The sequence below is a fragment of the Lontra canadensis genome, unplaced genomic scaffold (assembly GCF_010015895.1).
Source record: "Lontra canadensis isolate GAN:19392208 unplaced genomic scaffold, GSC_riverotter_1.0 scaffold49, whole genome shotgun sequence".
Classification (NCBI taxonomy): Eukaryota; Metazoa; Chordata; class Mammalia; order Carnivora; family Mustelidae; genus Lontra; species Lontra canadensis.
In genome coordinates this window covers 9,788,122-9,814,769 of record NW_022631043.1, presented here as the reverse complement: position 1 = coordinate 9,814,769, position 26,648 = coordinate 9,788,122, and the positions used below count along the sequence as shown (strand labels likewise).

The 26,648-nt window shown below is 38.0% G+C and overlaps 1 protein-coding gene across 10 annotated transcripts in view; it reads right to left on the bottom strand.

The window, feature by feature from the left end:
- CYRIB (CYFIP related Rac1 interactor B) overlaps positions 1-26,648 on the bottom strand; it is a 104,592-nt gene that overhangs the window by 29,283 nt on the left and 48,661 nt on the right. For 3 of the 10 annotated variants that reach the window (XM_032873528.1, XM_032873537.1, XM_032873536.1), the window contains one exon: positions 25,002-25,040. In XM_032873528.1, the coding sequence (XP_032729419.1) occupies positions 25,002-25,040 (39 nt within the window). Of the gene's footprint in view, positions 1-2,712; positions 2,796-3,706; positions 3,790-12,091; positions 12,131-16,459; positions 16,479-25,001; positions 25,041-26,648 lie in introns of those variants that run through there. The other 7 variants (XM_032873534.1, XM_032873535.1, XM_032873529.1 and 4 more) reach the window with 5 other exon arrangements.

Genomic DNA, 26,648 nt, shown 5'->3' with positions numbered 1-26,648 from the left:
GTTCAAAGGTTACCATCAGAAAGTCTTCCAAGATATCCCATCTACTCACTGCTAGGTCGAGTTAATCCCCTGTGATCTACACCTTGAATGGTAAAGGATGTAAAGGAAATTATTAGTTTGTGTTTCTATCTTATTATATTGAGAACTCCCAAAAGGCAGGGGTTGTATCTTTGTTATCTCTGAATCCCCAGCATCCATCTACTGGTTGGCATACAGGAGGCAAGCTACAGACGTTTGTTAACTGAACTGAAAAACCATGTATGTGCATGCGTGTGGACAAGCGAATCATGATTTAAAGACCTCTTCATTCTGTAAACTACAGGTTTCCATCAGATCATGTTTTATATGCATAAAAATACTTAATTTGTATACAACTTGATACAAAATGCCAGTATGCCTATCTGTATGGAATTATTGCTCTAGCTGCCCAATCATGGAGACACAGTGATCTTGATTTAACCAACTATAAATGATCGAATAGTAAAGCCAAATTACTCTGGTAACCTGAATTCTTATTGTTCAACCAGAAACAAACAATGTAGTATGAAATATGCTACTTAAAAAAAGAATGTGGCTTTATTTTCAGTAATCACAAGGAACTGGCAAATCAACTATATTGACAATTCCTAGTCTGCTATGAAGCTGTTGAAGACAAGACCCATGCGTTGGGCTAAAGTCACTGAAATAGTCTAATGATAAGATAAACTTTTACAAACGGGAATATGCAACAGATCAAAGATAAAAGTGATTAAGAGAACTCAATGTTAGAATCAAAAGAAAACATTTAAAAACCTAGATAAGAAGTAACAACCGGCAAACTCTGGCCGAGTATACAGTGTATCAAGTGTCAAACTGAAAGTTCTACATTGGCTGATAAGGGCAACAAATACGTTTTACTTTACATCTATCTTTAGTTAACCCTTCATATATAGTTCTTCATTACTGGTTATTGGTGTTGGTAGCAATTTTAACCTATTCCTGTCACTAAATTAGCTATTTAAATTTTAAGGATAATGGTTCAAACCCCCAAAGACTGTAAAATCAAGACCAAATAATACTTAAAATACTACAGTGAATTCGTGCTTCTCACTTGACCACAACATGATGCTAGGTTTATAAAAAGATCAAGTGCCAAGTCTTGAACAAGATCTTGACTGTATCAAAGCCAAGATTCTGCAAATGTAAGGAATTTGAGACAGAATAGAAAGGAGACAGAATAGCAGAAAAATATACAAGACCAGTTTGAAACAGATGCAAATAAACTAAAATACAGCTCTAACGTAAGTTGCCTCATCTGAAAGAATAATCTTCAAGTCAGCAATTTGCTTAACATCCCCAAGCTGATTAAAATTCATGCCAAACATGCACTTAAAATGGCACTGTTAAATTGTTGAGAAGGGTCAAGAAAACTAATATTCACTTAATAACATCTTCCCCTAAGAACCCAACAATTTAATATGGTCCTGATATTCACATTACTTTTCTTTGCTAGCCTGTACACAGGACCCAAACTGTAACAGAACATTTCTAGGAATGTAGTAAAATTTAAAAAAAAAAAAAAATCAGAGACCACAAAAAATTCCATAAAACAGAGATAAGCTACAAACTGATTCATATGAACTGGCCTAGTTTAAAGAAAAAATATATAAATTATCCATAAAATAGAATGAATTATATAATATCACATAAACTGAAGTTGATAGAAAATACAAAGACTCTCTGGAAATAGATTTTAAGGGATTTGCTTATTTTGTTTTTAAAACCCAAAAAGGTCTTAAATTTTTAAAGAATTTAAAAATCTGTTCAAATGTTTTAATCTCAGATAAAAATGCATAGGATCACACAACTTAAAAATTTTTATCTCTTCACCCTTTCCTAACAATTTTCTAATAATGATCAGTTAAAACAGCAACATTCACAGTGAAACAACCTTTAATTTCATTGTTCTCAATCTGACAACCACATAAGCTAAAGCGATACAGACAGCCAAAAAGCAAAAGCTTTCCAACATGCACAGGGGTCAATGACACTTACCTGCCACTCTTAGACCATATTACAATAGGTCATGCAACATAAAACAAACAGAAGGCAAATTACTTAAAGGTCTGTGAACCCATTATTTTTCTTTTTATTTAGAGTTAGAAAAAAAAAAAAAAGGATTCCTGAAATACATACATATAATGAGTTTAACTTTTCAAATTAATTATCTGTAAAGATCAAATAATTAAGGTTCACACTTACCTTTTAATATTATGCCCAAATTACTGAGCTTTGAATGGCCTTCATGAACAGATTTGTAATTTAAAATACTTCAATAGATACATAGAGTAATTAAAGCCTAGTCAATTTTTCTCAACTGCAATAAATTTTCCCCCAAATATTGCTTCTATTAACAAATCTCAAAGTAGCATTTGTCCTTTCCACCAAAATTTTCTCATAAAAATTTTCATTAGAGTATCTCCAATTACAAAATAATGTCTAACTAGGAGTTAAGACTCTCCTATAAAAATTCAAGTAAAAACATTTTATCATAATTTAATCTATAAAATATGACTTCTAGTTCTAGAAGGCACCGGAAATTTTACTCAAACAATTCATAGCTCAGTCATGCAAAGCAGTTAAAAAGATGGCAAAGTAGAAACATTCATTTAGTGCAAGACAGACGCAGTCTACTGCAGGCAAAGAGAAATAGATATAAAATCATCTTCTCACTTTCAAAATCAAGGAAAAAATTTGGCCCCTGCTCAAGGTCTGTGCATGTCAAAACTTTAAGAAGATTCCCCATGTTAAGGTACCTGTCAAGACAAGAATGAGAAAAGAGAAAATATCCCTTTATAAAAAAGAACATCTGAAATTTAAAAAAAAAAAAATAGTAACAGGGAAAATGTTCATTAGGCCATGAATTCATCCTTCAGGTTACCCAGACTGTGCTCTGGCAGACAGCAAACCGGGTTCTCAGGGTGTTGATATGTAGGACCTAGAGGTGAAATGTGGTTTTCCTGTACACAATGGCACAACTGTTGGTCTAATTCTTCTCAAAATTCTCCCAAGACAAGTTTCATTAATGGCCTTATAATGAAAAATTCTTTAAGTATTCCAATAGTGCTAGTATTCTGAAAAAGAAATTTCTTATCAAGAATTATTCACATGTAATCTTGTTTAATATTGCACTGAAACAAAGATTTATTCCAAAGCCAAATATGGAGAGTTTTGGCCACAGCTCACCTTTGCATTTCATCTTAACATAGCAGAATATTCAGCTTACTTCCTGTATGCCATTCATTAAAGCATGTATTTCTAACCAAATTTGGATTATTAGTAAATTTGTGGAAGGTGATTAAAGTACTGATTCTGGATGTGCAGCACCATACTGATTTTCTGTAAGATTATCACAGGATTCTGAGCAAACACATTGCTGGGCGTAGTCACCAAGGCATACTATTAGAATGTTCATCATAAGGCTGGTTGCTTCATGGACTAATGAAAGGACAGCACTGGCTACAGACTCAACATGATTTTAGCAAATGAAAAACTAAAGAATTATACATATGATGGTGATGTTTGCCTACAATTAAGAAAAAAATCATGCAAACTTTGTTTGATCCCCATATTTTATTAACAAATATTCGGGCCAGCCTTCACTGCGGTGTGACCATCTTTCACCTTTACCATTATGCACCAGCTGTGAAGGGCTAAAGAGACTTACTTTCAAAGTCCAAGAAAAAATGTGCTGCATTGTGGTCTATGTCCCTGGTTAGCACCTTAATGAGATTACCCATGCCAGCAAACCTAAAAATAAAAATGGCAACATCATTTAGTTCCAGTAAAAAAATTTTAAGCAGAGGCCTGGGATTTGGCAAAGGCTGGCTTGCTCATAATTACCAACAGGTGCAGGTTTATATACTTCTGGCATTGAAAATTTGGAACAACAAAAGCACATTGGCTCTAAGTTTAGAGCCCTTTCCCTCTTTTCCACACATCAAAAAAGTTACATAAAGCAAGACTGGAAAAAAGATATTTTTACATATAAGTTGCAATATTTACATTTGACTAATAACTATGCTAGTGTTACTCCTTTAAAATGTTTGAGGCGTATATTCTCAATTTAACATCAAAAATAGATCTCTCCAATAAGTGAAAACTGAAACTATTATTTTTAATAGGGATAGTTTCCACCCTATTGGGAATACTAGGAAGACAGTATTTAAACCACATTTAACCATTAAAGACCGAAGGGAGTTATCAATTGATGAACCATTTAGAAAGTTTTACCACATATAAACCAGTATTTCTTACATCTTCTATACTCCTAAAATTAATCAGATTTTTCATTATTTAACTCAAGGACTGATAATTCAACAGTGTCAACTATATACAAACACACAAAGTATATGACTTGGAAGTTAACACAGCAAACAAGCAAAAGGGAGCCAGCAATCACCACAACTTAGTAAGTTTGCAGAGGAAAAACAGTAAAAATTAAGGCATTAGCATAAATCTTGCCCCCAAATTTGCCATGAGTCAGTGAGGATGAAGGTGGAAGGAGGTGTCAGGAACATCCAGGAAACCAGGCTCAAACTGTGAAATTGCAGTAACTATACGGAAGGCAAACTATGATAGCACAGGCACCCCACACCCTCCCTTCTCCCAGTTTCAATTGTTTTTTTTCTCCAAATATGGAACTGCTAGCAAATATAAATGAAACAAAACATAAAAGTAACAGTATTTTTTATCAGTGAAGGAGACATCTTATTACTCACCCCCATTATAGACCATCTGAAAAGAGTTAGGACTTCTGGGCATCTATACTGTCCATTCCCCTCCCTTCCTCTACTTACTCCCTGGACAGTGGCATACATATCTGACTCTGAGCTTCCCAAAGAGGAGGTAATAGTATATGCGTAAGTTATTTGCTTTATGATAGGTCAAAGTGTGGTGGACTGACACACACACTTCTTAGAAAATGTTAAAATTTATTCACAAATGATAAACACTGAAAAGTCCTCTCTTCTAGTGGGAGAGGTCAGAATCTATCCTATTTTTCATATTAAAATCCTTCTTACACAGAATTTCACTGGAAAGATTTCATACAATGTTTTACACAGATAAACTGAGAGTAAAAGAAAGGGAAATATTTCATCTTAATTATCTTATCCACTGAAATTCTAGGCTTTTTTATACACAGAAAATTTAAGTGTTTTTCCAAAATCATCACATCCAAATAAGACCTCAAACTGGTTACCAAATTTACTCAAGAGTTGTTTTTTTTCCCTTTGGAACTATTTGGAAATAGAGTACTTCACAACTTTAATTTATAAGTTTTCACTTATACATGGAATATCTGTTTCTAAACATATATAAAATTCCTTCACTAACAAGAACTGAGACCAAATATACAAAGAATTACCTAATGGTATCAAAATTTCAACTACAGATGGAAAATAAGCACAAGAGAGGACTGAAATTATCTTTAAGAGGAAAAAGGCAGCACACCATTTGGTGTTAACAGAGTCCTTCTATGGAATCAAACCAGAATTCCACCTCTAGCTGACAAGCTGTCGGACCGTGAGGATGCCAGTTAACATTTCTAGGACTGATTTTCTTCATCAGCAAAATATACATACCACAGAAACTATTTTAAAGGGTTATTAGGAGAGTTCAGTGAGATTAAGCACTAACTTAGCACAGGGTCTGGCACACAGAAAGCATGTGATAAATGTTGGATATTGTTAACTATAACCCTAGAATTACAAAATTATTTTTAAAAAACAGTAATAGCTCTACTTCTTTAATACAAGCCAGTCGTCGACTTATTAATGAATTTCAATGTCATAAATCACAGTAAATGACAAAGCCCATTTATTTTCAAGATTATTGCTGAAATGCTATCCTAAAATTATTCTTACGAGATCATCATCAGGTACAGGAGCAAGGGAGATTAGGTTTCCTTACCTTTTTACTTGTATGCACACAGTCGATCCTCAAGGAAAATACTCAAAATTGGCCAAGTCTGTCTGCTCCATTTCCCTATACACACCTCTGTGAACGTCTTCTACTATGTGGTCCTTCTTTCAAGGCATCCTAGCCCGATGTGACCTTAATCCCCTCAACAAGTACTCAAAAATTTAGAATTTCTTACTCTTCATCGCAAACCCACACACTTAGTTAGAAAATGGCCCAGCTTATCTAGTACAGGTTTCTCAACCGCAATACTATTAACACCTGGGGCTGGACAATTCTTTTGTGGAGAGAGGACTGTCTCATAGCGTAGGACCTTTAGCAACATCCTGGGCCTATACGTATGGAGGCTACATATGTAATACAGCACACGAGTTGTGACAACCAAAAATGACTCAAGATACTATCACATGTTCCCAGGAAGAATCATCCCTGGTTGAGAACCACTGAATGTAGTATGTCTGCGTACAACGCAGAAAGTTTCTTTACCAAAGAGCACTCAAGAAAGATCTACATAGGGATTCCTGGGTGGCTCAGCGGGTTAAGCCTCTGCCTTTGGCTCAGGTCATGATCTCAGGGTCCTGGGATTGAGCCCTTTATCGGCTCCCTGAGCAGGGAGCCTGCTTCCTCCTCTCTCTCTAACCTGCCTCTCTGCCTGCTTGTGATCTCTCTCTGTCAAATAAATAAATAAAATCTTAAAAAAAAGAAAGAAAGAAAGATCTACGTAGGCAAACCAAACCATATGTGCCTCTTTGAACAAAAACTCACGGAATTCAGGGTGTTAGGGTGGCTCAGTTGGAGGAGCAGGAGACTCTTGACCTGAGGGTTTTGAGTTCAAGCCCCACGAGGGGTGTAGAGATTACTTAAATAAATAACTCAGGGAATTTTTCAAAGACCTGAAAACAGTTCATTATAATATCATCAGTTACTGTATCTTTTTAATAAGAATAAAGGAATAAATCAAAACCATATCCCTGTCTTGCACGGTTTAACTCTTTAGCCAAAACCACAATAAACAAAACCTCTCCACCCCTGATTTCAGCAAATACAACATAGTAGCTGTCAGGTCTGGTAGGTACCAGACTGCCTGGTACCCCAAACCCCAGCTCTGCTACTTACTTCTAAGCCCTGCAACTATAGTCAGGTTTCTTAATTTTCCCATGCCTCATCTGTAAATCATTAATAATATTAGTATCCACTGCAGAGGGTTCATAAAATCATTAAAAGGGTTAACAGAAGCAAAACACTTCGTAACCATGCTTGGCACCTATTCACTGCGATTGCTATGGCCATGTTGGAGGATCTGTTCCAGTAGTGTGCCCCAAGGAACGTGAGGCTTCAGAGTGTGTGGCAGCCATATTTCCTGCCACAGAGAAAGCCAGTCTGTCACAAAGGATAAAGCCAGAATGCACTAGAGAAAGTGTCCTGAAGTCACTAATTTCTAATTCCATTTGTTTCTCAGTTCTAGGCTGCCATTTCCCTTGGTTCAGTTGCTGGATTTTCCTCTGGCTTTAAGATATCCTAGTTTATTTCAAACCAATTTCCTTTTTATCTGTTTAGCTGAGGTGGGTTTCTGTCATTGACATCTAAAACATTCTGACTAGTAAGATTTCTAAGTTTTAGATTAATAAATGTGATACAAAAGACACAAAGAGATTAAAAAAAAGAGTGTTAAGATTATATAAAACTAGAGCCAAATGCTTTTTATTATTTGAGAGGCACTAGTAAGTAATAAATAGTATAATTTAGAATAATAAACTGTTTTACAAGGGTGCCTGGGTGGCTCAGTGGTTAAAGCCTCTGCCTTCGGCTTGGGTCATGATCCCAGGGTCCTGGGATCGAGCCCCACATCGGGCTCTCTGCTCAGCAGGGAGTCTGCTTCTCCCTCTCTCTCTGCCTGTTGCTCTGCCCACTTGTGACCTCTATCAAATAAATAAATAAAATCTTTTAAATAAATAAATAAATAAATAAACTGTTTTACAATCTGAAAAACTAAATATTATAAATGGATTAAACTAAATATTATAAATATCTACTAAATAAGCTAAGAAGAAATGTTACACACAGAAACCAGATATAGGTCACTTCAAGTGTTCACAGTATTTCTGGTAAAATTTTGTGATCGTGAGCTCTTATGTTATATGTTTGTTTCCAAGTTGGTGAGTTATCTGCAAAGGAACTTGCTCTTCCTGGCCTGGAGTCTGTGGAATTTTTTTTTTTTTTTTAAGATTTTATTTATTTGACAGACAGAGATCACAAGTAGGCAGAGAGGCAGGCAGAGAGAGAGTAAGGGAAGCAGGCTCCCTGCGGAGCAGAGAGCCCGATGTGGGGCTCGATCCCAGGACCCTCGGATCACGACCTGAGCCGAAGGCAGAGGCTTTAACCCACTGAGCCACCCAGGCACCCCAAGTGGAATGTATTTTTGAGCGCACAAAAGGCACTTAATAAATACACTGGACCATTTTCCCACAAAACATTTGAAAAGAAGCTTCTTTAATTAGAATAATAGAAGCCAACAGAAACAGAACTCTACGTTATAGTTAATATACTATTTCCTCCCTTTTTAGAAAATCCTAGGAGATGCTGTTATTTCATTTACCCTTTTGAGCTCAGGGGCTTTATAAAGCTGTCTCCTCTGCCTAGAATGCTAGTCCCCAAGATTCTCCCATGGCTGGCCTTTTTTTCATTCTTCAGGCCCCACCAATGCCTCCTGTTCGGACGCGATCTGTCTGCCAACCTTATCCACAGCAGATGCCTCCACCTTAGTACCTTCCATCACATCACCCAGCTTCCTTCTTCAGCATACTTAACATAATCTGAATTACTTTATTTGTCAGTTTGTTTCACATTCGGTTTATAAACTTACTATTTCTGGGTGGGGGATGAGAAAAAAGAAAAACTCAAACACACCGATTAGCTTCCTTATAAATGAGGGTTTCTTAAACTTGGCATTATTAACATTTGAACCATATAATCATTTGTTGTGAGAGGTGTCCTGGGCACTGTAGGATGTTGAGCAGTATTCATTCCAGGCCTCTACCCACTAGATACCTGGTATCACCCCAGCACCCAGCTGTGACAACCAACAGCACCCCCAGATGTTGTCAACTACCTCCTGGGGGGCAAAACTGCCCCAGTTAAGAACCACTACTTTAAATGTATAGCCACTAACATGAAATGCATCCTCAGCTCTGCCCCACAATCCTATCAATCAATCCACTCTCCCACTTCACCAGGTGACCATTCCACAAGGCTTACTTATTTTAAATCTCCTCACACCTCTAACAACCTATCTTCCATCCTCAAGTGCACGAAATGACTTTACTACGTTGTCGAAAGAGAGAAAGAAAGAATGAATCATGTACTGTTCTTTCCACCCCTTCTTCACCAGTAACCATTCAGTGTGCCTCTCTGCACCTATTCCCGAGAAACCTGGTTCTCCTACCCAAGGCTTCAGGTCTCCCGTACACCATCTTGCCTATCCTCTTTTTTTTTTTTTTTTTTAAGATTTTATTTATCTATTTGACAGAGACACACAGTGAGAAAGGCAACACAAGCAAGGTAAAGTGGGAAAGGGAAAAGCAGGCTTCCCACTGAGCAGGGAGCCCGACGTGGGGCTTGATCCCATGGGATCAGGACCCTGGGATCATGACCCGAGTCAAAGGCAGACACTTAATGACCGAGCCACCCAGGCACCCCTTGCCTATCCTCTTTACAGCAAGAACTGTTCGTACAAGTTGCCTATAGTTATTTCACTTTTTACCTCCCATTCTTTCAATGTTCCAGTATGTTCCAATCTGGCTTTTAGTCCCACCAATATGATGAAGCTAGTCCCTGTCAAGATCCCCAAAGCTTGCATCTGGCTAACTCCAAAGGGCAATTTTCATACTTCAACTTAGATCTCCTAACAGCCTTCGACCCAATTTATCACTCACTCCTTCCTGAAATATGTTCTTCATCTGATATTTAGGACAATCCATTCTTCTGAGTTTCTGTTCTACTTTATGGCTGTTCTTTTTCCATACCTTTCCCTTTGGCATCCATAGTTACTTCTTCCATCCTAAACAAAACAAAAACTTTCCTTGATTGCATTTCCCCTTCCAGTTCCCACACTATTCCCTGCTTCTCTTGGCACCAAAATTCCTTACAAAGAGTTGCTTACACATTGTCTTTTAGTCCTCTCCAACCAGGCTTTTGGCCAACCCTACACCACCAAAATTGTTCTGGCAGGATCATCAAATAACCTCCATGTTGCTAACTCCAACGGTTAATTCTCAAGTCCTCACCTTACTTCCCCTTCCAGGAGCATCTGACATAACTGACATTTTCTCCTCCTCAATACACTTTTCTCATCAGCTTAAAGGAGAGCCCATCTCACCTCCTTCACTGCTATATCAGCCTTGTTCTTGCCACCATCATTTCTTGCTGGGATTACTTCGAAAGCCTCCTAACTGCTTCTACTTCTGTTTCCTGTTACAATGTCTTTTTATTTAAGAATCAAAGCAATCTCTTAAAAATATAAATCAACCACATCCTTTCTCTGCTGAAAAACATGCAATGGCTTACACATGCACTCAGAATAAAATCCAAACTTCTTACCAGGTCCTACAAAAGCCTACATGATCTGTCCCTGACTCACTTAGGCCTCATCTCCCACCACTCTCCACACCAGCCTGTTGCAGTTTCTCTAACAAAGCAAGGTTTCTCTCTCCTTGGAGCCTCTGGACCTGCTTTTTCCCTAGCCTGGAATGCTGTGTCACAGACCTTCAAATGACAAGCTACCGTGCTTCACAGGTCACAGCTCCAATCAGACCACCTCACGGAGGGCTTCCTTGACTAATCCACCTGTAAAATCTCTCCTTCCTATTCCCAAACTGATGGTCATCACCATCTAACACAGATCTATACCTTTATCTATTTGTGTCTGCCATGCAGACACAACTTTTAAGAAGGTAAGGGCTCTATTTCGTACAGCACTCTATCCCAAGCACCTGAAACAATGCTTGGGGATGTACTAGGTAGTCATAAATATTTTCTCAATAATCAAATGACTGAAAATACAGAAAACAAAAATTTGTAAAGGTTTAGAAGTGTTCCAAGAAAGGAGGAGAAAAAACCAAGATAAATACTGACAATTGAAAACTGAATTTAAAAAAAAAAAAAAGGGCCTGAGAATTTAGAAAGCATTTGCATGTTTTCCCAGTCAGATTAATGAAGATTCTCTCTCTCTCTCTCTCGCTCAGTAAAAGCCACAGTCTTATGAGCAACAGGTAAGAATTTCTGAAATACTAAAAAAATTAGAGAAACAGTGACAGATAATATGAAACTCAAGAAAGTTTACAGTATGCCCACCTAACTAAGCAAGAACATAATATCCTTCTACAGCCACCAGTATGGCTCCAAGTAAGAATGGAGCCTACTTCATAATTCTGATCTTCGTAAAACTGAACAGCATTCATAACATTAAAAAAGAAAGCTTGGAAATGTGGGTTTAAGTTTTATTTAGTTTCCTTTAGACTCTAAGTCTTCCCCCAAAAGCCCTATTTGGGAACTCTTCAAATCTAAGAAAGATCTAAAAACAGAGTGTTGATTCTGTGCTATCAAAATTTTATAAGGAGAACAAACTCCAGTACCAAGCCAACATCCATTATCATCTTCAATGTGGATAAATGAATAAAGAACTCAAGGAAATATGATGAAGTGTTAGAGAAAAGGAGATACTGAAAAACATACTTCATTCTCTTTAAAAAAAAAACCTCACAACAACAGATTTTATAGGAATGCTTTAATACAAAACCATACCTTCTAATTTATAGTGACTAAAAAAGTTTGAGTGCAAAAAAATTTATCGAAGTGACCACTAAAATCCGCCAACCATTTTTAGTGTTGAAGACAAAGAACTTCTTGTATCTATCCAGCTCGGAATTCTAGGCAAAAAGGTCTTCCAGAGAACATATTACCATAAATTGTTGCTGAATCATATTTTGTTATGCATAAAAACATCACTTAATATTAAATATGGTATTTCTCTGCATTGTCGGGACATTTAGACCTGTAAAAGCAACAGAAAGCCTTTAAAATGGACAAGATGGTGGGTTAGTGGAGAATTCAACCACACTTCTGCTTTACTTATCAAGAGATTTCTGGTTCTCATATAACATGTATCATGAATCTGAAGAAATATTAACAGAATGGAAAATCACTAATGAAAAATATGATTCAATTTTCACTGACAATGATACACACATGATGAAGGCCAAGGGTAGCTGAGGAATCACAAGCTTAAGGTTTGTTCACATTCTTCAGCTGTGTGTTCATAAACTAATTATGACACAATGTAATATAGCAAAATATATTTTGCATTAGCAAAGATATAGTGAATCAATTTCATAACTCTCCAAAAACAAACCGCCAGATATACAAGAGATTCTGGAGTTGCTCAATCAAGCAGCTAAGTACTTGTTAAAAAATCTACTTTAATATTAAAAAAAATTAATATTGCACTCTGAATAATAATGCCAACAAAAACAAATTACTAATAAGTAATGGTTCTTTCAGAGAAAGTACTTCACCTACCGGAACCTGTTGAAAAATTAAATTAGCAGGCTCTTAGAGAATAATTACAAAAATACTATAGGACATATGCTAGAATGATCCTTCTAATCAATCCACAATATGTTGCAATTAGGTGAATACAAAGTCGAAAGGCAGGTAGAAATTCAGTTTTGCTATCCTGTAAGCCAGTTATAAAACTCTAATGCCATATTTCTAGGTAAAAGCTTTATTAAAGATAAACATTTCTCAAGTGATTCCATGAAGCAGCAAGTACAAGCTATAATAGAAGGAACTTCAAAAAAATTTCAAATGGTATCAACAATATCACTTAGCACATCTGCTTCTAAAAACATTCAGGCACCATCCCCTTCAAACATGGCACAAAGTCTTGTTTACAGAACTACTTCTATAAAAGTACATCATCACTATTTGAAAGCCAATGTTGATTTAATATTGCAAATGAACATCAGAGCAGCCCATCAGAGTAGTCACTGAGCAGCTGACAATAGTATAAGAACAAAATATTTTCAGTAGGTCAAATTTTTAAAATCTGTTCAAATTAGTAACATCGTAGTAATTACATTTCAATTTATTTTCTGATAAATATATTCCAGAAGCACATTCTAAGATGATTTTTGGCTTTGGTCTTAGCTGAATACTGACTTTATTGGCCAACTATGTATTTGATGCATCTCTGATACAAGCACACAAAGTAAATCTTCAAAGAGCTACAGAGTAAATAGCCAATAAATACCTACTGAATTCATTTACAAACTGTCAACAGGTGAGATCCAGTGGCATTTCTCTTATTTGAAGAATCATTCAGGTACACAGTAATTTAAAGGAGAGGTATGATCACAATTCCTTCTTAGCCTCTAACAAGGCTACACTTACTTTAGGAACATAGTGGTTGATTGTACTGAACATACTAACTTTGTGCACAAAGTGGGAAACCTTCAATAGTTAGTTGAGTGCCACTGCAACGGAGAGAAATAACCGACTCGGGCTAGCCTCCCAATAAAGCATCTATAATAATTATCCTGACATTACACTATCTGCTCCACTGATTGCACTACAAATGCACATCACACCCTAACCTGCCAGTACCTTCATCTTCAATTCTTTCTTCCCAAGAAGGGAAGCTGCTAAACAGAATCTTTCTTCTAACACAATGACAATGACTGGGCAACAAACATTTTTTCAATAAATGCAGTAACAAGATATCCCTTTTCCTCTTGCCCCTCCTATTTTCTGATCTTTACAAGGTAAACATGTTTAAGCAGAATCTAAGCTCCCAGGACTTCAACTCTCTCTCCACTCCTGGTTCCACAACATTTGGTAAAATAAGCAGACTGAGCATCACCTCTGGGATTCTAAGACCATCTGAGCATGCACTATCCAAGTGTTAGATAGAATTCTAAAAGGAAGCATGAAAACGGTGGCACTGTACTCAAAACAAAAAAGATAAATGATTACTGTGTGGTCAAAAAGGTAGACTGTGACAGTTATTTACCTACTAAAGCTTACCACCAAGCCCACTGTTCTATAATCTCCTTTAATGTTGGGACAAAGAAGCTGAAAAGGGTATCTCCTAGACTACTTTGTCAGATGGCTTCTCACTGGGCCCTACCAACTACAAGGAAATTGGAAGGTGGGAAGAAAGAAGGTCCCTCTGTGGGGGCTTCTAGCTGACTGAGTTGGAAGAGCATGAGACTCTTGATCTCAGGGTCATGAGTTCAAGCTCCATGTTAAATGTAGAGATTACTTAAATAAATAAAACTTAGGGGGGAAAAAAAAGATCTCTTTTCAAGTCCTGTCAGCATTTCCTGTCATCAAAAGCTAGCTATTTGGGGGCACCTGGGGTCGCTCAGTTGATTGGGCGTGAGACTCTTAATTTTGGCTCAGGTCATGATCTCAGGGTCGTGGGACTGGGCCCTGCATCAGGTTCTGCGTTCAGCGAGGAAGTTTGCTTGTCTCCTCCCTCTGCTCCTCCCCCCATTCACACATGCTCTATGTCTAGGGGAAAAAAGATTTTATTTATTTTAGAGAGAGAGAGAAAGAGCACAAGCAGAGGGAGGGGCAGAGGGAGAGGAAGAAGCAGGCTCCCCGCTGAGCATGGAGTCTGATGTGGGGCTCAATCACAGGATCCTGGGATCATGACCTGAGCTGAAGGCAGATGCTTAACCAACTGAGCCACTCAGGTGCCCCTAAAATCTTAAAAAACAAACAAACAAACAAACAAACAAAAGTTCATTCACTACGGCTCTAGGCTCCAGCTCCCAGGGAATGCCTAGCAGCACTGCAGTCCCTGGCCCCTCCAGAAGTCTGAGCTTCCAGTCTTACAGAGGTCCTCCTTCAAGCTCCTAAATTCCGTCAAACCTACCTTTTCCCTTCTTTCCTCCCAGCTCAAGAAGTGAAAGTTGCTTCCTGTAGTTATCATTAATATCTTAGTTACCTCATGAGACAGAACAGCACATGTATATGGTCTTTATCCCACCTGCCCTCCCCGTGCCTAACTCGGGATCCTAAATCCCTTAGAATTTCCTGGGTGACAGGGGCATCTTTTAACGAGTCCCCTGTAGCTTCAAGATGAGGGCTGGTCGCCACAAAGACCAAGGCTCACTTAGACTGCAGCCCTACCACGTGACCTCTGGCAAGGGGAGAGGGACTAGAGATTGGTCACCAATGGCCAATGATTTATAATCAGTCATGCCTATATAATGGGACCTCCATAAAAACCCCTAAATGATGGAGCCTGAGGAAATTCCAGATTGGTAAATACATCCACATGCTAGGAAGGGAACACACCCCAACCCCACGGAGACAGAAGCGTCTACACTCAGGACATTTCTGGACCTCACCTTACGTACCTCTTCATATGGCTGCTCATTTGTACCCTTTATAAAATTCCTTTATAATAAACTGGTACTAGTGTAAAGTGTTTCTCTGAGTTCTGTGACCCATTACAGCAGATTTTCAACCTGAGGAAGGAGTCACGGGAAGCACCCCTCCCCCCCCTCGCCCCCTTTCACACCTGGATGGTCAGAAGTACAGGAGGCCTGAACTTGTGAATGGCATCTGGAATGGACTGGAGCATTGTGGGACTAAGCCCTTAACCTGTGAGGTCTGCGCACGAACTCTGCATAGTTAGGAGTCAGCATCAGTACTAAAATGAATTGTAGGACTGGTGACTGGGGAGTTGGGAGAATTGACTGGTGTGGGAAAAAAAGCCCCACACATTTGGTATCAGAAGAGGTGTTGCAAAACACTTCAGAATTAATGTCAGCAGTGCTGTGAGTAAAAACTTGCAAACCTTTTTTTGCTCAAGCTTCCAACATTTGTATAAATAAATCCACATGTTAAATCCCTTTTGAAATATACCTAGCAAGATTTCTGCTATCTTGGTTGAAATCTGACTGATAGAAAGTTTTAGAGAGTAGCTTACTCCTTAACCGTACCCACAATATCTAATCTATCATCATCAGATACTAGTGTAGCTATTAATAAAGAGATCTTTTGATTCTCCTTCCTTTGTAAAATGTAAAGGAGAAGATGCAGAATTCAGGTATTACTGGGTGCCCAGCCATACTACCACCACAGAACTACTAAAATTTCACCATAAATCCCTAGCAGGTGTCAAGAGCAATATAATTAGCCTAGTAATAACACAGAGATGAGTTACCAGTCTTGAAGAAAGTGACAAAAATGAACAACAGAATGGCAACTAGGAGACCTAATTTCTAATCTTTACTCTCCCACAAAATATGTGACTTGACCCAAGTCAAGTACTTGGTTAGACTGACTCTCTCACATTGCTTCTGGCTATGACTCTACAGGTTACACTGCATCTCTCCTAATGCTGACATCTAGTGGATATACTTAGATTTAGTATGTTAAAATGAAAAACCTTGGGACGGCTGAGTGGCTCAGTTGATCAAGCAGATACCTTCAGCTCAGGTCATGATCCCAGAGTCCTGGGATAGTCCCACATCGGGCTCCCTGCTCAGTGGGAATCCTGCTTCTCCCTCTGCCTGCTGCTCCCTCTGCTTGTGCTCGCTCTCTCGCTCTCTCTCTCTCTCTCTGTCAAATGAATAAATAAATAACATTACTTACACTATTTAAAGATTTTATTTATTTATTTGAGAGAGAGAGATCACAAGCAGGCAGAAAGGTAGGCAGAGAGAGATGGGGGAAGCAGGCTCCCCGCTGAGCAGAGAGTCCGATGCAGGGCTTGATCCCAGGACTCTAGGATCATGACCTGAGCTGAAGGCAGAGGCTTTAATCCACTGAGCCACCCAGGTGCCCCTATACTATTTTAAATAAAAGACTCACTAGGATGCTTGGCCATGTGCGATAAATACAATAAATTAGGAGATCAATACTATTCCTTAAATGGAAGTGAACCGTAATAAATTAGTATCACTTCAGACTGTCATGGCATCTTTGAGTTTGATTCAGAGATTACTAGTAACAGTTCTCTTCCACGCCTCTAGCTGTTAAAAATGAAACCACCACTGCAAATTAATGCCTGAGTTGCAAATTTCAAATAAGAAAGCAAAGACATGCTTCCTGCTACAATGCCTTACATCAGGTACAAACACAGATTATTAGAAGAGCTAATATAAAGTTCCAAGGCAAGTAAGTAATTTAAGAATGTACAGAAAGGTGATGGGAATATGAAAAAAGCCAAAAATGCCAAACCTCCAAATTACCTATTTTACAAGGATTAAAAAGATTTCTCTTGAAAAAATATGATCATTAAACAAGAAATAGAAATAGTACTGTGAACTCACTTTTTAAAATGTACCCCTATTTTACGGGCACCTGAGTGGCTGAGTTGGTTGGGTGGCTGCCTTTGGCTTGGGTCATGACCCTGGAGTTCTGGAATTGGGCCAGCATCGGGCTCCCTGCTCAGTGGAGAGTCTCTTTCCCACTGTGCCCCTCCCTCAGCCCCTCTCGCTTGCTTGCTCGATTTCTCTCAAATAAATAAAATCTTTTTTAAAAAAAGGACGAATGGGGCACTGGTGGCTCGGTCCTTAAGCAGCTGCCTTCAGCTCAGGTCATAATCCCAGGGACCTGGGATCAAGCCCCACATCGGGCTCCCTGCTCAGCAGGAAGCCTGTTTCTCCCTCTCCTATTTCCCCTGCTTATGTTCTCTCTCTCGCTCTCTCTCTAATAAATAAATAAAATCTTAAAAAAAAAAAGGACTACTATTTTGAAACCCATAAAAAATTATATCCGTAGATGTATGGTAAAATATATAAAAATGCAAGAGAATAATAAACACAAAGTTTGAGATACTTTTTATCTCTGGAGAGAGACAGGGCCATAGGACCAGGCAACTTCAAAGGTCTGGGTAACGTTCCAGTTCCTCAGTTACCGCTGGATCCAGGGAGTCTTTTAGGCTTTCATGCTTACAAATAAAGGTATTTTTTTGTATCAATAATTTTTTAAAAAATTAAATGTAGAGGGGCACACCTGGGTGGCTCAGTCAGTTAAGTGTGTGACTCTTGATTTCCGCTCAGATCATATCTCAGGGCTTCCTGAGATGGAGCCCCGTAATATGGAGCCCTGAATCTGGCTCTGCACTCAGCAGGGAGTCTGCCTGAGATTATCTTTCTCTTTCCCTCTGTCCTGTCCTCCACTCTTCCAATCTCAAAATTTAAATGTAAAGTCACTGATACTCAAAGAACACATACAACTCATTCAAAGATGCCCAACAAAAACCACTAGATTGGAATTCAGGTGTCTGAACACTTTGCGATACCCATGCAACAATGCATGGATGAGCCATTAAATAAAACCCCGTGCATTATCTAAAACCTTGAGTGCTTCTACAGCTAACTGGTGTTTACAGTGCCTGGTGACAGTTGCTGTTTTAAATCAAACCACCTTTCCTTAGCTCCTGTCTGCCGAATACTACGACAGACAGTGAGTATCTGGCACAGAGGAATTCACAGACGAGCGGAAGAGACCAGCCAAGATGGTGCGGCATGCTTCATGCAGAAGCACGCAAACAACGCAATGAACATACAGAAAAAGGAATACCTAACCAAAGGCTTCCTGGAGGAGCTGATTCTTAAGTCCTTCTTGCTTTCTATTTCTTAAAATTAGAAAATAACTTAAACATAAATATATATATATATACACACACACACACATATTCACATACTCTACCACCAGATTAAAGCAATGACATTTTGCCATATGTGCTTCAGAGGCCTCCCTATGTTTCTGCGCAGTTAACCTTCCAACCTTCCCCAACCAACTTTCCCCTCCTCCATCCCCTAAAACTAATCCTAAAAGTATGCTTCCTTTCCAAACATATTTTACAATTTTTACTATGGAGGTCTGTATTCATAACACAGCTTGTCAAATATGCATGATTTATTGTCCATATTCTTTTAGAACTCACTTTTCTCAGTCATTGGTGTTTTGAGAATTATCCATGTTCACTTAGTATACAGTATTTCGTGGTTCAAAGAAACCAGTTTATTTACTTATTCACGTATTGAGGGACAATGCCTTTTCAATTTTTCTCTATTAACAAAGTATGCTTTACACATATCCTTTCATATTACATATACTTGTGCCCATGTACAAGAGTTTCCACTGGATGGCCATATAGAAATTAAAGGGCAACTATAATTTTACTACATTGTGCCAAACTGCTCTCCACAGTACTTTTTTTTTTTTTTTTAAGATTTTATTTATTTATTTGACAGAGAGAGAGAGAGATCACAAGTAGGCAGAGAGGCAGAGAGAGGAGGAAGCACGCTCCCTGCTGAGCAGAGAGCCTGATGCAGGGCTCCATCCCAGGACCCTGGGATAATGACCTGAGCTTAAGGCAGAGGCTTTAACTCACTGAGCCACCCAGGCACCCCATCTCCACAGTACTTCTATCAATTCACTGTTCCACTAGCAAAAGATCATCTCTCCCCCATCCTCCAAAACCTCAAGCTTCAATGTTTAGATTGTGAAATATCTCAATGATGCTTTAATTTACATTTTCTTGATTACCAGTAAAAATGTGCCTCTCCATGTTTATGGGTCATCTGTAAAATGTATATGCATGTCCTTTGTAACTTGTGTTATTTATTTTTCTACAATCTTTCCATCACCTACATTTCTATACACTGTAGTCCACACTGCGGGGGCCCAGAATCTGTACATGACATTCTTTCCAGCTGTTAGGTTATGTCAATAAGAGGCACTGGGAAAATGAGAAGGCAGGAGAGAAAGAGAAGCTTTCTGTCTCTAGCCAGGACACACCAGCAACTGCTCTAAGAGCAGTCAGATAAGGGGAGGCCAGTATGTGCTGCCCCAGTTAGAGGCAGAACCAAGTGCAGCCTGTGGGTTGCAGTCTAATGGTGGGAGCAGCTTATCTCTGGTAGCAGAGCCATCATCCCATCTTTTTTTTTTTTTTTTTTTGCCACTCTATGTCTCTTCTTCTCCTTTGCTCTTCTAGTCTAATACCTTCATAACCAATCCTCTATATTAAATTCCCTGTTTGAAATACCCAGGGTGGTATGTTTTCCTAATTCAATTCCAGCTGATATGCCACTCTCCCGTCCCCACAGTTGGACTTTAGGAATTCTAGATAGGACTTTTGGGTACCAATGTTTTGATGCTTATACACATGGCGAATATTTTCTCCTAGTCTGTAATACTGTAGTATCCTAGTCTTAACTTTGTCTATGGTGCCATCTGTCACATGTAAAATCCACTTTTCTCTGTGGTCTATGCTTACCATTTAAGTAATGATTGATCTGCAAAAGTGCCTTAACTAATCTGGTCTTTTGTTTACCCACAAAACTGTCAAGTTCTACAAATATCTTACTGGGATTTTGACTTGATTTTGCATTAAATACACCCCCCCCCCCACACACACACCCCAATCTGAGGCAGAACTCTCATCTTTATCATATCAACCATTTTTTCATTTAATCTATGACTATGAGTTTATAAGAATATAACATTACATGACTACATTTATTACTGCTAAACCATCCTTGCATTCCTGGTATTAACTCTATACAATCACTTAAAAAATTGTATTTCTAGATTTGGCCAAAGATTCCACTTTAGATTATTTTGTAAGTAAGACAACCTACTAATTTTTTTCTCTGTTCTTGTCTGGTTTTGCTACCAAGCCTATTTTATATATCAGCTCTTTCTATTCTACATAAAAGTATAAGAGATAGAACATGAATGTCTGTGTCCCCTCATAATTCACCTGTGAAATCCTAAAACCCAACATGATTAAACCCTTTGAAAGGTGATTGGGTCATCAGTGTGGAGACCTCATGAATGGAATTAATGCCCTGACAGAAATGACCCCTGAAAACTCCATTGCTCTTTCGACCATATGAGGACACAGCAAGAGGACAGCTGTGTTATGAACTGGGAAGTGGGCCTCACCTGAACCCAACTATTCTGGCACTTTGATCTTGGGACTTCCAGCCTCCAGAAGTATGAGAAATAAATTTCTGCTATTTATAAGCCACCTAGTTTACTGCATTTTGTTAGAGCAGCCCAGAATAAACACAACATGTGCTAAAATGGAAGACTCAAACTTGACTGTCTAGCCAAGTATGTACCTGTTCTACAACATCCATGCCAAGCAGCCAACTAGCCCCTGCTTAATTATTTCATTCTGCATGACTATATCCAGGGGTAACTCATTCTATTCTCAAATGACTTCAGAGGTGCCTGGGTGGCTCGTTGGTTGAGTGTCTGCCCTTTGCCCGGGTCATGATCTTGGGGTCCTGGGATCAAGCATGTCAGGCTCCCTGATCACTGGGGAGTCTGCTTCTCCTTCTCCCTCTGTCCCCACCCCCTGCTCATGCCCTCTCTCTCCAAGAAATAAATAAAATCTTTAAAAAAAATTAGACTTCAGTCAATTTTTAGAAATTTTTTTAGGAACTTTAGTGGATGATTAAATGATGCACAATTAATCCAACGTGAATCCTGCAAAGAATCACACAAAGCTTATATTAAGCTAATATTTGCCCATTTGCTAATTTCTCCTCACTGGCCTCAGTTCTCACTGGGTTCTGAGAATTAAATAGTCCCTATGGCACTTGACAATCCATTAAGTATCGGATATATCTTAAAATATATTAAACTGAGGTCAAAAGAAAGTTACCCATTAGACTATAAACATATACTCACAAATGCAAAAAATTACAAACAAGCTATCTCCTTTCTAGTAATTATGATGATTTAGTTCCCAAAGAGAACGAAGTTTAGAAAGGGTTATTTAGGAATATTTATCATAAGGACCTTCTTTAACATCACAGACTGAAGGAACTAAGGGCATCAAAACCATCTTGCCCTGAGTGTGACTATAACTTCATTTTCGTCCCAAGCACCTTGCAGAGGCCCTTGAACGCTGTGAGGACTAAATGAAAGTAAAAACAAATGACTAAGATCTTTCTGTGTGCCACACACGATGCCAAGTAATATATACACAGTATTGTCTTATAAAGTTCTCTACCATTTTGGAGGTTGTCTAACACTACAATCCCCATTTTACTTCTAAGCAACCTGAGGGTCAGAAGGATTAAATAACTTTCTGAAAGTCAACAAATTAGTAAACAATGAGGCCAGAATTCTCACTCACACAAACCTGGCTCCTAACAGTGCTCTTAACCATTCTGCCATCTTCTTCTTAGTCATAAATGAAAATACACATAATTCAGCCAAAAAGAGTAAAGAAAATTAAAACTTTGAAGTCTTATTGAAAGAAATTAATACCAGCATGAAAATTTCTAAATTAGGAATAAAATACTCAGAGAAAAAAAATTTTTAAGGAAAAAAAACAAAACACTGACTAGAAAAGATGACAGATGGTAACTAAGAAATGTCCTTAAATATTTCTCTACCATTTGTCAGGTCTCTCTGTTTGGACCCAGCATATTAAAGGAATTCAGTACAGTGACATTACAGTTCCTGAACTTCAATTAAAACCATTCTCTTAAAATATAACTCCTCCAGACTCATCATAATCAAACAGAATACAAAAACAAAATATAAATTTCCCCTTCTTGGTAATCACATAATCTTAAAAATGTGTACTTGAATAATCTTCCTACATTTAAAAATCAGTACCGCTTGTAAGGCTGAAAAGACTCCAGCAGACCAAAATGCAGAGTATATACATCATAAAAACATTCTGAACAAAGTATACTATCTAATAATTATAGCTTTTAAAGTTTTGTATAGCTTTTACTAGGGCAATATTTATACAAACAAAAGTTTAAACTACTTAACAACTTTGAGTATTTTTACCATCTTTCAAATGTTGCTGGTAGGGAGAAAGAGAAAGGAAGTGAAGGGTCCCAGAAAAGGTAGAAAATCAGCCCAGAATACAGGGTTCATGAGAGGACCTGAAATCATGTAGCTCAGTTCTCTAACTTTATAGGAAGAAACTGAGGACTAGAGAAAATTGGGGACTTGGCAAAAGCAGCAAATTAGTTTTTAGAAGTGGGGCTTAACCTAATGATCCTGATGGTGAAGCCTTTGAGAACATTTTTAAAATACGGCATAAGGGCAGATCACACTAACAGAACAAATCAAGTGCACCACAACCGAAAAACACTGCAAAGTCAGATGCCCCACCGTGTCCCTTCAAAACAATAGTGTTTTTGCTATCAGTCAAGCTTCAACAGGTCTGCCAGTCCCTTCATTGGTAGTCAGCTACAAGGTTCTGAAAGACCATTTGTCAAATTTATTAACACCGTTCTGGGCTCTTCCTAGCTTAGGCTGGCACATGATCATTTTACAGTTCATGTTACTGATCTAACTGTAAAACAGTTGATGACTTTTTATAAGTCTTGACCTTTCTTTGTGATTCCATAATACAAGCATCAGACCTAACTATTTGTATCCTTCCTGTGGAAATCATGACATTTTTTCCTCATTAAACTTTCAACATCTCAAGCTGGTATTTTATTTTTTCCATGTTAATTTCATGTTCCTTGAAACAGAATGTGAATCCTCTGGAGATGGGCACTCTCCAAGGCTTACCCCTTATCTTCAACTCCCTTTTCCACAGAATATGCCACTGTATCTGTGATTATTGACCAGCAAACTGAAGTTTCTTCAAAGCTATTTATTTCAAGAACTTCTAGCCTACACCATTGGGATATTTCTTAAGAAATGACTGTGTAACTCCACTCTTTAAAGATCAGTTATACACAACATAAAAAAAAACACACTTATTCAAATATGATGGAGCAAGAAAGGTCTAGCTGATTTTTCATTAGCATGAGTTCTTAATCTAGGGTCCAGAGGAACAATTCAGTGACCTGTGGACTTGGATGGGAACCTTTTCACTAACCTCTAGGTGAAGTTTTACAATTCCTTCAATCAAAGTTATAGGCAACAAAGCAGAGTACTATCAGAAATACCTATGAACTTATCATCAATAGAAATCAGAGGTATTTTCATATTATACTACAGTTACTGAAAATTCATCACTGTTTAAAATTACAATAGTTAGCAGATTTGTTGCTGAAGTTTAATCTCTACTGTGAGAAGCATACATATTACTCTATCAAAAATTTTTATTTTTAATATTTGTTAGCTATATTTCAATATAACTAATGTCCTTTTTAATCTTATGTGTTTTATTTCATAGCATCACAAATCATTTCAGAATCATTGTTCTGGGAAGGAATTCACAGGCTTCACCAGATTACCAGAGGTCCACGGTACAAAAAAAGGTTGACAACTCCCGCACTGTAACATACACAGAGTAGGTGAGGTAATTACAATTCCAAAAGATAACCATGATAACTGTCTTATTATCAGCTCTAATAAAATGATAGGCAAGTTTTGAAATGTAAATATCTCTGTTTAAGACTAGGAAGAGCACAGAAAGAAATTTTAAGCTGCTCATTTTCACTTGAAGAACATAAAATATATCTACAGAAAAATTACATTTGTAAATACCTATTAACTTGTTATAATTAAAACAATTACAGAATGATAAATGTTTAAGTACTGAAGACACCTGTATCAGTAACTTTTGTGGTGGCTATTGTGTTCTTGGCAAGACTTTTTCAAGAAGACTAAAATCGGTAACAGCTAGAATTCTTATTGAAGAAAGCATGGAAAAGTGTCTTCCTTTATAGCACATACATATTAAAACCACTAGAATTATGGGTTAGACCTTTCCTGATTAACTATACTGGTGATAACTAAAATGACTTAAAAAGGAATTCAAAGAAAAACACGTATCTCTCCTACTGAAAGAAAATTGTTAAAAAAAAAAAAGTTCTAATTAATTTACATTTTCCCCACTACTTCCTATTCTAAGAAACTAAACAGCATAGGGTATTTCCTAAAGATATTTTTAGAAGTTCAATATTATATACAGAACATCTTCCTTAAATTATATTGAGCCAATGTAGTTTTTTTTACTTAAATCAGAACTTTTCATTTACATCTGAATTATCATTTCCCCCAAAAGACGTATTTACCTTCAGCCAGTGCTGGTGATTCTGTTCTTGTCCTTCTATCTGTTTAAAGAAAGAAAAAACGAAGAAAGTCTAAAACATTATTATACTTTAAAACATGTTTAATTTTATTAAAGTTAACTTTAACAAAGTTTATGAATGCCATCACATATCACACACATACGCTATATACACTTATGTGTGTGTATGTATATGAACGAACATACACCTCCTTGAATTAAATCAACAACTATTTACAGAGAACCTACTAAGAGTAAGCCATTATGTTAAGCCCTGGAAAATACCAACAGGCTTAGATAAGACACCCTAATTGCCACCCTCAAAACACTCAAAGACTACAACCTTTACCAAGGGAAGTATATAGTCCTCATCATATCATGAAGCAAGAGACAGAAAGGGAAGAAAATTTCTAATTCGTCTTTTTTCTTGTAACAGGGGCCTAAAATTACCAAAAGAGATATATTTCTATACTATTATCATAGTTTACATTCATTTCCTTGCAATGTATTAAAAATACCAGTTTTGCTAGAGGTACTAAGATCCTTATATTCCGTGACAATAACCCATTACTTGCCAGAGGTACATCTGACAAAACCCAAGTGAACCACGAAGTCCTCTGTAGGACTGGTTTACTATTACTATTAAGGTATCTGCAAATCCTAAAACACCTGAGGTAAAATTAAATCTTCAAAATGATTTTATTCTAACTTTATAACCAACAGCAACTACAGCCACTAGAACAAACTAGCTGAGTTCACCTGCAGTGGGGGACATATTTGACTAAGGTAACTACTCACCTTTACATAAAAATCTCTTTTCCTAATTGTTTATTCTATGGCCAGAGTCCTGGACTTTGTGAACACAATTTCTACATGCTTAGTAACATTTAGAGGGGATAGGGCACTGCCTTCCAAGATGGTAAGTGATCAAGCACGTACATTGTCTTCTAAAGGCTAAAATGTGGTGCTGTGTCTCTGACAGATAAGAAAGGGAGGGAAGGAGGGAGGGACAAAAAGGTCCTGGAACCAACAGATGGAAATAGGATTGACAACCTTCAGGTTCACTGGATTAGAATAGTGAAGGAGGAGAGCAGTGGTTTCTGCCGGAAGACACAGGAACTATTCTAAAGCAACTACCAGCTGGTTATCCTGGACTCCTTACCGGACCAGCATGCTAAGGAGAGCTACCGTATCGGGGAGTCCTGTAACAACTTATGGCTGCTGCTACACAATGGGGACAGGAGGAACTCCATCCATAAGCTAGGGGATTCGACTGGGGCCGCGACGCTCAATAATAACTGTAAGTGAGCAGCTGAAACAGTTAGGACCCAACAATGATAAATCAATTACAGGCACTGATCCCTTGGAGAAGGTCTGTGTCACTGAACCAGGACAACGCCCTGACCTGTTCAAGTGCGGGCTGAAAGTAAGGCAAATCTAGAACAAGTTGTAGAGGACTGCAAAAATGAACATTATTTCACTAACCCTCCTATTATAAGTCTAACATAGACAATATGGCCGGCCACGATCTTGAAAACTCTGCAGCAGGACGGACTAAATGGCAAGTGCTTAATGGAAGGCTGTATGGGATACCTCTCACATATGCCTCACAAGTTCACTCCAGCTGAGGCACCTCCCCTTAGCTGCACTA